General features: G+C 48.5%; 3 protein-coding genes across 3 annotated transcripts; 1 reads left to right on the top strand and 2 right to left on the bottom strand.

Moving 5' to 3' along the window:
• Positions 1-97: 97 nt before the first annotated feature.
• BC939DRAFT_437781 (uncharacterized protein) lies at positions 98-936 on the bottom strand. The gene is made up of 2 exons (XM_051553740.1): positions 826-936; positions 98-737 (listed from the first exon to the last, which is right to left on the bottom strand). The coding sequence occupies exon 2, from the start codon at positions 565-567 to the stop codon at positions 319-321; it is 249 nt and encodes an 82-aa protein (XP_051416644.1). The 5' UTR covers positions 568-737; positions 826-936; the 3' UTR covers positions 98-318.
• Positions 937-3,679: 2,743 nt separating this feature from the next.
• Positions 3,680-6,593, top strand: BC939DRAFT_221418 (uncharacterized protein). The gene is made up of 4 exons (XM_051550786.1): positions 3,680-4,910; positions 5,398-5,615; positions 5,705-5,780; positions 5,884-6,593. The coding sequence occupies exons 1-4, from the start codon at positions 3,944-3,946 to the stop codon at positions 6,345-6,347; spliced, it is 1,725 nt and encodes a 574-aa protein (XP_051416643.1). The 5' UTR covers positions 3,680-3,943; the 3' UTR covers positions 6,348-6,593.
• Positions 6,594-9,230: 2,637 nt separating this feature from the next.
• BC939DRAFT_392162 (uncharacterized protein) lies at positions 9,231-10,271 on the bottom strand (the record flags this gene model as incomplete). Its single annotated transcript, XM_051552015.1, has 4 exons — positions 9,231-9,297; positions 9,379-9,606; positions 9,766-9,834; positions 9,913-10,271. Coding segments are annotated over 4 exons (723 nt in total), but the record flags the coding sequence as incomplete, so codon positions are not given.
• Between the last annotated feature and the right edge of the window lie 750 nt (positions 10,272-11,021).

The following is an 11,021-nucleotide window of genomic DNA, read 5'->3' as shown; positions in this document are numbered from 1 at the left end:
AGGGCCTGTGGCCCTTTCTTCGCTATCAGTCCCACCACTTATCCAGCTTCCCCAGTTCCATTGACCACAGTTTGGCGATTCGAGTCGATATACTTGGGACATTTTGTGTCACCGTTCGCTACGCCTATTCCTCGCATCCTGTGGACGATGCTCACCGCATTGTCGAGCGAGAGATACTGAAGCTTAGGACCCAGACGAACTTAGTTCTTTACCTGGACGGCCTTCCTTCGGACCCACTCAAGTGCACCGAAAGAGCCTTCGCAAGAAAGCTGTTGAACGCGGCGACAAATATCTGCGTGAGCTCGAGGTTGGCGTGGGTTAAAAGCTTCGCGTGCAGAAACACCAGTTCATCGACGTCAGAAAACACTTGAGTTCGGCCTCCCATTGGTCCCTCGACGCTCGACGCGCCTTTGTCGTATAAATGCGCAAGGAACAATGGACGATCGTCGAGTGCTCAACCGAAGCAGATCTCACGATAGGCCTTGAATGCAAGCCTGGCGACATCGCCGTATCAAGAGACAGTGACATGCTTATGTACAAGAATGTCGAGGCCACTTGGCGACCCATCTCAGAAGGAAAACTCTTTGCGTATGACGTTCCAAGCGTCTATGCGACAGGCTTCGGCCGGGTCCAGCTTACAGTAACTTGGTATCGTATCAAAAAACAACTAAAACCGCAACATCCCTCTCTCGGAAGTGCTACCAACTATAAAGTCATTAAAGAGTTGGATGGAGAAGGTAAACAGGTCAAACAGATCATCGTGTATATCAATGATCCCGGAAACGTATTATCAATTCTAACGTCTTGGCATTTTTTGGCTTGCAGATGCTGCAGTGATGACAAAGCATTATTTGGCACACAATCAAGACATGCGCAGGAATACTGCCCAGGAGACGTTTGCCACTTCACAGAAGGTTTTTGTGGACCTTTACAGACCCCTGTGCAGATTGGCCCACTCCCTTCGTCCTCAGCTCAAGTTACCACGACCTATGACAGTCTTCGGAAGCAGCTCGATTGTCTTTCTCAGTGGTACTCCCAAATGCAGAAGGAGATGCGAGAAGCACACGAAGCGGAGATAAGGTACACACCGTCAAGCACTGCCTTGCTTTGTAAGAATCTCCACTTGCATGAAGGTATGCATAAAATTAACTCTGGTACTAAGACTCGGCAGCACAAGTCTTCGCAGACCTTCAACAGGCATTGAGCCCTACCCAGACTCGTACCAAACCCCCGCAACACCGACCGCGATATTCTGTCAAACAACGCACTCGACTCAAGGAGAATGAACCGCCTGAAGCAATGAAGCAGTACACATGGAAGGCACGGAAGAAAGCACCCGAGAATCCCTTGGATCCCAACGATGGCTCTTTCAAGAAGGAATAGAATGTGAAGAAGAAGAAGAGGAGGAGGAGGAGAAGGAGGAGGAAGACAAGGATGATGATGACCCGGGGCGCAAGGGCTCAGACCACCTACTCTTCCATACTGTGCTGTTCCAGCATCTCTACACAGGCGACCCATCATTACGGCCAATGTAGTTGATAAGCGCGTCCAACAGTTTGTTGATTGGGATGCGGACCTTGGACTGCTGCAGAGAGGAAACAATAGTGCTGCAAGCTTGGTCAGGAAGCCATACCCTGCCGCGGCTCTGCTCCGCTCTGTTGCCTCGCAGTTGTTCAAAAAACAATACAGGAACGGCAACATTGAGCTCGAGAAAAAGGTAGAATACAAAATTTGTAATCTGTCGCTACATGCGTGCCAGCAGAGGTTAGCTGTAAGAACGACAACACTAATATTGACGATCTGTCTATAATAGCTAAAGACTTTGAAAATGAAGGGTCTCATATCAGATGGATCACGTACAGGGATCGATCAGGGATCGAAAATTTCGTGCGTTTGAACCAGTCCAACAAGAGTTATTGCCAGACATCCCCACTAACGGGCATGGAGCAGCCTTTCATGTCGTTTTCTGAGCGTGAGCTCGGTATGTTGTTTTGGCAAAACGCTGCGCTGAAGAAAGAAACTCCAGGAGCTAGTACTGGTGGACTATGAGAGCAAGAACATCATTCCTTCTCAGACAAGTCGAGATCCGCAGGCTATACTGCTCAACCTGCGGCACTTTCATACACCGCGATATTATGGCAGGGAACAACATTTGCAACGTCGTCCGCAGCCATTTACTCCATCAACAGCGACCGCTCTATCTTCAGCCAGCATATAAGGACGGGCACTACCCTTGGATGCAAGATGCAAGACCGCACACAGAAGCCGGGGGCAGTAGCAGCGGCAGCAGTAGCGCAGTGGGGCATGGGCAAGAGCAAGGACGAGCTGGAGAACGCAAGCGAGCAGCCTCACCATGGAAGGGATGCGTCAAGCGACTATAGACTATGTAGATATTTATGTGTGTCAGCAAGCACACTCTACAGTTCAGATGCAGCACTTTCATGCAAGGATGCGTTCTATGACGTATTTGAGCCTGAATGGCTCTGTACTCTGTGAATGTGACGGTGTAGCATTAAAGCATAGAAGCCAGGCACAATGTCTAGGGGATTGACGTGAAGTAGCCAGCTTGGTTCACGCGTCCTTACTGCATCGATAATAGAAACAGTTTGACTATTTGAGTTGAAAACTACAGAGGTACGCGTACATATCGGCCAAACCTTCTTGGAATTGCCGAAATTTTCTTGAGACAGCTGCACGTCAAAACGACATTGGCTGAGGGGGGAAAGGAAATGGTGGATTACTGAAGCAATAGATTGTTGATGTCAAACGGTCCACATATAAAAAGTTAAAAAGCAACATGACCATATTTGTTGCTGCCCTTTTGCCTGCTGGCAGTATGTTTTGGGAAAGGTAATTTCGAGTATCTGTGCGGAGACAGACAGTGGTTCTTGATCCGATACATTTTGGCATCACGTACGACCTGCACAAATAAATTATCCTGCATGCAGGGCCAAACCCTTTTGTTATTTGTGGACCAGCGCTGTTGTTGTAGCGGTAGCTTCTAGTAAGCAGATCTCAGATCCAGGAGAGGGTTGTATGAGACATTTTGAGGACAATTCTCACGCAACTTTGCCATGCCAATCCTTTTATTCCGAAGCATGGATGGACCCCTATCCTTCTCGACTCAAGGTATGGATAGACAAGGCCAGGTTGCGGTAGTGCGATTGCTCAGGACAGTAGTCTATTGAGACAAATAGCTTGAAGAGGTAAAATTTACAAATCAAGAGTCGTCATTTATTTCCAAAAGCTCTCCGTCAGGAAAAAAAAAAAAAAAAGAACCCCAACTTAAAAAAACACACCACCACTTTGGCCGATGTGGATGAGGGTAGGATTATGACAGCGCGCGCGCAACGTGCTCTCTCCTTAATTCCGTGTTATTCCTTCTTCTGGGCCACGTTTTATCTTCTTTATGGCCATGTATTTGTAGTCTAGTATCCATGGGCCATCCCCTGTCCTCCTCATCGTCTCATTGTCATTCCTACAGTTATCAAAGAGATACCATGTCCGCGACGGATAGCACTCGGCAGTATGCAGATCTTTGGTCATTAACAGAAGGAACTACCATAGAATATATGCAATTAGATACTTTGCATGCAGAACACACCAAAATGGACTTTAAACAACATGTTCCAATGGGGTTGGCATGGCAGTAAGGTTATGGTTTTTTTTTTTTTTTTTTTTTTTTTTTCCGCCCGCTCTCTCTCGCTTCTCTACCGCTTGCCCTTTCTCTCTTCTCCATCTCCTTCCTTCATTCCCATCCTTCTCTCTCTCTTTCTCTTTCTCCTTCTCTTTCTTCGTCCATATTTTATTCCGCTCCTTCGTTTCTTCGTTTCTTCGTTTCTTCGTTCCTTGTTTTACACTTCCGCCCAGGGACGCAAAGACATAAATTTCCGGGTCTCTTGTCCTCTGATTCACTTAATACATCCACACAACGACTTTGATAATGGTTAACGGTCGCTCCTCCACCCCTCCCCACCGCACACAGCGTGCCCTCAGCGTCGCTGCTGACACCAGGAAGGCCAGGGGCACCCTCTATATCTCTTCCGAATACCCTTATGCCCACCCGTACCCACCTAGTCCTTCCATACCAGACCTCCCCAGCTGCCCACAAAAACTGCCCAAGCCAGCCCAGCCCGCCCCTCTTCAACACGATCCTGCCCAGGACTCATTCTTCCATTTCGACCAATTCCAACGAACTGCGCCTTCCGTGGCCGATCAGAAAAAGGACGACAAGGTCGCTCAGCGTCAGCGACGGGAGCAGATCGTCCAGAAACTACAGCAGCAGCAGATCGAGGCCCAGGAGAGGGCCAGGCAGGAAAAGATCGAGAAACAGCAGATAAAGCTCGAGCAGAAACAGGCAAGGGATGAAGCCAAACAATTTTACCGGGCCCAATATGATCAAGCTAGTCAGAAGGATTCCAGAGAAAAGCGCCAGCAACGGTCTGCTCCAATTCAACCATTCCCCAACGAGCTCAGTAGTCCATATCTTCATGATGCACACCCCCTCTATCACCAGGACGCATCGTCTAATCTGTCCTACGACTGCGACGACATATCGTCATCGTCAGCAAAATCCCGCTCATCGCGCCACGTTGCCTCGAACAATATGCGCTCGCTGAGTCTCAAAAGCACCACAAAGTCCATGTACGATCTCCGGCCGTGGTCTGGTGGACCACAATCGCCCACACAAGGACATCACACTGAATACGAAAGCGATGAGAGATCGCACGGCTGGGACTCTCTGATGGATACATTGTACTCGCCAACGTTGCCATCGCCGTCCGACGCAGCTAGCTGGGATTCCAAGGATGACCAAGATCAGGACCTGACGGACTCGATGGGTGCTCTGTCATTCTCCCACGACTACAGTGACAATGGCAATGGCAATGGCAACGGAAAGTATCTGCTGGGTAAGTCTCAAACACAAAAAAAGCCCCCACATCCTCATTCACGCCCACATTTCTCATTTGACCCCAATCGGCTCTCATATGTTGTCATTGCCGTCGCCTTTCCTCTCTTGGAGGAAGCTGACCATGGACAAGTGTTTACTATGTTGCCCATCTCTTTGTCAGTCGAGGGGGAATAAGGGGGCTCACTTTGAATATTTGACCAACAGACGCACGTTTGTTTTCATGGCAATCTACGATCGCCGATTTAGTCCTCCCTTGCCCAACCCTTCTGATGTGCCTATCACAGCCCATCCTATGTTAATATGTTATATTAAAGCACGGCAAGAATTGTCCGCTTGCTGCATGCACGGTTGCGATCGCGTGCATGTTTAATCGTTTATCCGTCTGTCAGCTCATTCTGCTGCATTCCCAATGCATGGCTGCATACGCTAACGATGTCTGTTCTGTCTGTTTCATTTATTTATAAATATACATGTTCCGTGCATAGTCCTAGGTGCCAATGGTCGAGCTGGTATTGAGCTAGTCAAGCAGGGTCTAGAGAGGAACTACCGTGTCACGGCATTTGTCCGGGACGACAAACCTTTGTTGGAGGACAGCTCATTGCGTAGGAACCAAAATCTGCTCATCGTGCGAGGCTCCCCGACGTCGCAGGCCGACGTGGACAGCTGTGTTGAGGGCCAAGATGTTGTTGTCAACCTGATTGGGGTACGTTGTACATCTGCACCAATACTAAGAACTGCAAAATTAGCAGGGTTTTTTTTGTTGTTAATTTCTGTGCTTTCTGCGACACGTAGGCCCGGCTCATGGCAGGCGACCCAATCATCGGATCACATTCACAGGTCGTTCTCAATAATGCACTCAAGAAGCATGGTGCGTATTTTTACTATTTTCTGTCAACGCATATGCTGCGGAATGCAAATTACCTTATGCATTTGCTTACCCTGTCCACCATCGTCCGCTATTCTATAATTAGGCGTGAGGAGGCTGGTCGTCGTCACATCATATGGGTGCCTTGGTCTCCGTAACTATCTCATCAGCACCAAGAGGCTATTTTCACGGGTCTTCATGACTGGGATTCTCAAGGACAAGGTGCTTCAGGAGGATATCGTTCAGCGGGACTCAGAGTTCTTTGATTGGACTATCGTTCGACCGATAACTCTTAAAGATGGCGACTTGTCGGAGAGGTACTGGGTGAGCTCAGAAGAACTTCCGAAAGCTAACAAGGTTAAGCAACTAAGCCGGAAGGACCTTGCACATTACATCTTGACGATCATTAACAGGCCTCAGGACTACAAGGCAATCCGGAGTATTGCTGGCAAACCAAAGTCGAGCAAACAGAAACTGTCCTGCCCATCCGAGAGACGGCGGGACCCACAGGAATTGGCAAGGCATCAACAGGAGCTGGCTAAGGGGTACCAGGAACGAGGAGGATATTAGGCGCACATTTTCTGCTTTATCTGTGTTGTCAATTTGCTCCTCCTGTACCTCATTTCCGCATATCCTCTTTCATTCGTCCCTTGTAATAAATAATGTAGATTAGATTTCACGCAATGCTCCAACTGATACACCTATTCCCTTTTCAACTGTTGCAACCAGCGACGAAGAAAGGTCTAGACGCGCTATTGAAATCAGAGTCGGCTCAGCCGGTTGCGAGTGTCTGGGAGTAATGGTTTTGTTCTCTGCGGTCTGAACTCCTTGTGGCTCAGGAGTTAAGACGGCGGTGCGTGTGTGTTCGGCGACCATGGTGTAGTGCGATCAGACGAGTTCACTTTCGATCAAGAACTGTTTTGATGTGGCACATGTAGACCAGATCATCGCCCGTGAGGAACAATGTTCGAGGTTAGGATTGTTCGCAGGCACAGCGATCTATAAAACGTGCATCTAACAGCCGGGGAAATGACGAGAAGTGGTGCCATCCAGAACGAGGGGCTACTTTATCTGTACGTTGTAAGAGAAACTGAAGAGGCGTTGAAGCAAGACATGGATGCACACGTTCAAGAGAAATGAGTATCCACTATAAATAAAAAGATAAAAGCACACGAACACAAACACAACGACGACGACGACGACGACAATATGCAAAGTAAAGTCTCGTTCGCTTTTATAGTTTTTCTTCCCTTCGCTCTGCTTTCCCTGCTTCATCCTCACGGATCGAGATAGACTCAACAATCCGCACGCGGTGAGCTGAACACATCCATTCTTCACACTCCTTGTTGAAGAAACACTTGTCTCTTCTACGAACTTAGCCCGGCAAAAAACCAGCTTCACTACATACCTCTTCCGAAAAAAAAAAAAAAAAGGGATTTAAAAGTTTGGCTCGCCGACTGGGCGCGTCTACGCGAAAAGGATCTATAATTACTTTCATCGCTTCTACAACTGCAAATCCTCCCTTTTGGCAAGGAAAAAAACCCCCTATCTACGCCGACTTCTTTGCCTCGTCCAAACACTTGAGAAAGTTTGAATCCGTCATGAACCGAGACAGTCCTGCTCTCCCACCATCGATATCAACCCCTTGCCCTCCACTCCCTCCTCCTCCTTCTCTTCCGATCCACCAAAGAGTCTGGCCTACAAAGCCAGCACCTTTCTTTCGCCCTCACAAGTTCCCAGGAGGGTCCTATCGTCTCGGGCGTCCTCGTTACGTGTTTAACCGTCTTTGAATAGACCAAAACAGCGCAGCTCCATGGACAGGAACGAGTACATCCCCACGATTCCCGGTGGTGGGGCCGTCGATATGGTGGTTCAGGGACACTACAGATATACGCACAATGTGTTCGCGCGAGAAGAGGCTGGAACGTCCGATATTGTTGCAACCATCCGGGACGGGACTCGTGTTCAGATTACAGGAGATCGTAGATCCGACGTGGATCTTAAAGAAGTGCAGGTTGGCTAAGAAGATTCTGGCAAGCGAGATCGCAGGCACCATGGGCGATGAAATTGTATGGTGCGCGTCCTGGGGGCCATCGGAGCGGGATATAGTTGCGGTCTCCAGCTTGATGATTGCGGCGCTGGAGTTTTTTTTTTTTTTTTTTTTTTTTTTTTTTTGGTCATGATCAAGAGGGATAGCACGACCATGAATGGTTTCTTTGGGTTCGAGATGGGTGGTTGGCTGTATGTGTGCGGATCCGCATGCGTCGTAGTTATTTGAGGATCTACGATGGCTCGCGACCCGACTGGAGATCGTGCGGTTGTACAGGTAGAAAGTGATGTGTTCCTAAGGCGTTTCAAGGAGATAAGGATACATCAGATATAATTATAACTCTCTTTGCTTTTTTTATTGTATATGTGTTGGTATAGAGTAAGTGGCGCCAAGAGCTCAGCCTATCTCCGGTATAAGGCATGATGCAACGTGGTGACGGTCGAGGTTGTGCTGTTGGAATGTAGCGACGACGCGTATGTTGCCCCCGTAGTCGTCGGCATTGTCGTCGCAGAAGGTGAAAACGAAGGAACCGGGCTCGAAGGTGGAGGATGTGCCCAGTTGCTGTTGCTGTTGCTGTTAGCACTGCTCCATGCTGAAGACACGGGAGGCGTACTGGAGTGCCGATAAAAGGTCGGATACTGTTGCTGTTCTTGCAGTTGTGTCTCGTGCACTGACCCATTGTCATGGTCCGTTGAGTAGATGCTACTTCCTGTTGCTCCTATTGTATCATGTAACCATGGTGCTGAATGCGTCGCAGCAGCGGGCTGGACCGCAAGGCTTTTAACCTGACGATCATGCAAATGCACTCCCGAAGGATTCGCATGGTATTGCAACGGGAACTGCTCCTGATGTGGCTTGGAAGCTGATAGGCGCAGAGAATCATGGCTGGTCAAGGTCGACAGGCTGTTCTTCGAGTGCATGGAGGAGCCGTAGTGATAACCTAGCGTGCCCGATCCACAACTATGCGGAAGGTGCTCGCCACCGCTACTGTCGGCACTCCCTAATCTGGTCTGGGACACCTGCCTTTGTTCCTGCACATGTAGACTGGCCGGCTGTTTCTGATTCTCCTGCACCTTTTGCTGCTTTTGTTCCAGCTGTTGTTGCTTCTCGGTCATTCGCGACCGGTATTCCGGATCATCCGTATAGTAATACCCATCCATACTCGTACGATGATACTCATGTCCTCCTTGACTATACATGGACGAGCTCATCGAAGGCATCGTAGACTCTATATCCTCGTGATGGTGCGTCATCATGAAAGGTATGCGTTTCTTCTTGACCTGGTAGTCTGAAAAGGGTCCACCTGTGATCGGAAAGGGCATGGGAATAGCCATTTCGGAGATGAGTTTCGATTGGAAATCATGTTGCTTGTGCACGAGCTCGAGTTCTTTTTGAAGCGAGGGTTCTTTCCAGCGAAGAGCTGAGGCCATAACAATCATGATCGAAGATATGGCGATGATCGCCATGTTCCTATCGCAGCCAAAAAAAAAGAGTTTCAGACACGTCTGTTCAAGATCCCGTAGCATGGGACATACAAATACCTTCACTTACCAATAAAACCCCAGAACATCTGCAGCACATCCAATCGCCGGTATACCCGGCTGCGTCTCTCTCAACGCTGGCAACGCAAACAACGTGGTGATCCCGAGCGTCAGGACATGTTCATCTGTGACCCTGTACTTCCTAATCACTTGAATAGCAATAATTCCGATCGCAATGCTGAGCGCCCACATAATCACCACAATAAACAGACTGAACCCGATTGTCGTCGGCGACCGTCTCGTGAAGATCTCGATCGAGATCTTGTACAGGTCGTCATTGGAGAGGTGCACTGTTGGAATGAATTCGACAGACTGGAGCATCCCGAGAAACGTGAGACTGACAGGAATCTTGTGTAGCTGTTCTTTTTTTTTGTTGGCGAGGATCTCAAAGTAGGACTTGTAGGCATCAAAGGGGTAATCGATCGTTGCGCCCTGCATGTATGGCATCGTCACATCCACCGAGCGCCTATTCAGAAAGATGGGTCTGTGTTACCAACGGCTCCCTGCAGTGGAGAACGGATATCTCGCTTCGATGTTTTCTTACATGATCTGCGACTCTGGAAACGTGAGCGTCGTATAAAATAACGAAATCACAATTGCCGCCGACAGCACCCCATCATCGCCCGCCAAGGCTCCATGGGGCGTGAATTCGAAATGGACTCGAAAGTTCTTGTCCTCAAAGTCGACACTGGCTACACTCCCAACCACATGGATGTAATCCCCCGTGTGCGAGACCCCTCGAGGTGCGACCTCAACTACGGACCGCGCATTATCGCCTTCTTTTCGGTAGATCGAGAAGATCGGGATGACAATTGCACACAGGGATCCGATGACGATGATACACCAGAGTACCCGTCGTGCCCATGTCCGTAACTGACCCGTGTGTCGGTAAAATAATGTCATGATGTGTCGACTGTCGAGGAAAGAGAACGAAGAAGAAGGTGATGAAAGAGGTATGCGAAATAGAGGATGTATCCGTGATCTGTTGAAGCCGTCCAGCCAGGCGACCAGTGCTTGTGCTACAACAGAATGAGTGCGAGGAAAAAGTGTAGAACGAAGGGAACGGCGTATGCGCCGATATGTTCTTTATATGTATGACTATATGAGTGTTCAGGCAGAAAAAAGTGAAGTAGGACTGGGGCGTTAGAGAGCTTATGAGGCAACAGGGGAAGGAGGAGGATGAAGATCTGAAAGAGGGAAAGAGAACAGAGCAATTCCTTTGATCAGTCAATAACTTCTTGTTCACCGTTGACCTCAGGAAAAAGTTTTTTTTTTCTAGCTGAAGACGAGAGCAGTTACGCGAGCCCTCTTGTATATTTTGACGAATATGATCACACAAGTTGAATATGCAGCAGTAGGTCCGCTTCATCTTTGGAACTTGACAGGTTACGACAGGACCTTTTTTACAGCCATCCAAAACGCCGTGGTTTTTGTGATTGTAATATTGGCGGCATTGCCACCTCCAAAACCACTTCATGATCGAGATGTACAGATGAATACATTGATTTTTTTATTTACAAGGGAAGGGAGAGGGGATGACAAATTTTTTTGTGTGTATGAAGGGTATCAAGGATAAAGAATGGGAGAGGAGGATGATGGGATGATGGAGTATAATGCTAAAGGGTATGAATGCTAAAGGGAAAAGTGCAGATA

Source organism: Gamsiella multidivaricata, assembly GCF_025024155.1.
Source record: "Gamsiella multidivaricata strain RSA 2152 chromosome Unknown BC939scaffold_5, whole genome shotgun sequence".
NCBI classification, from domain to species: Eukaryota; Fungi; Mortierellomycota; class Mortierellomycetes; order Mortierellales; family Mortierellaceae; genus Gamsiella; species Gamsiella multidivaricata.
The sequence above is the reverse complement of the archived record's forward strand: the minus strand, read 5'-3'. Positions and strand labels throughout refer to the sequence as shown.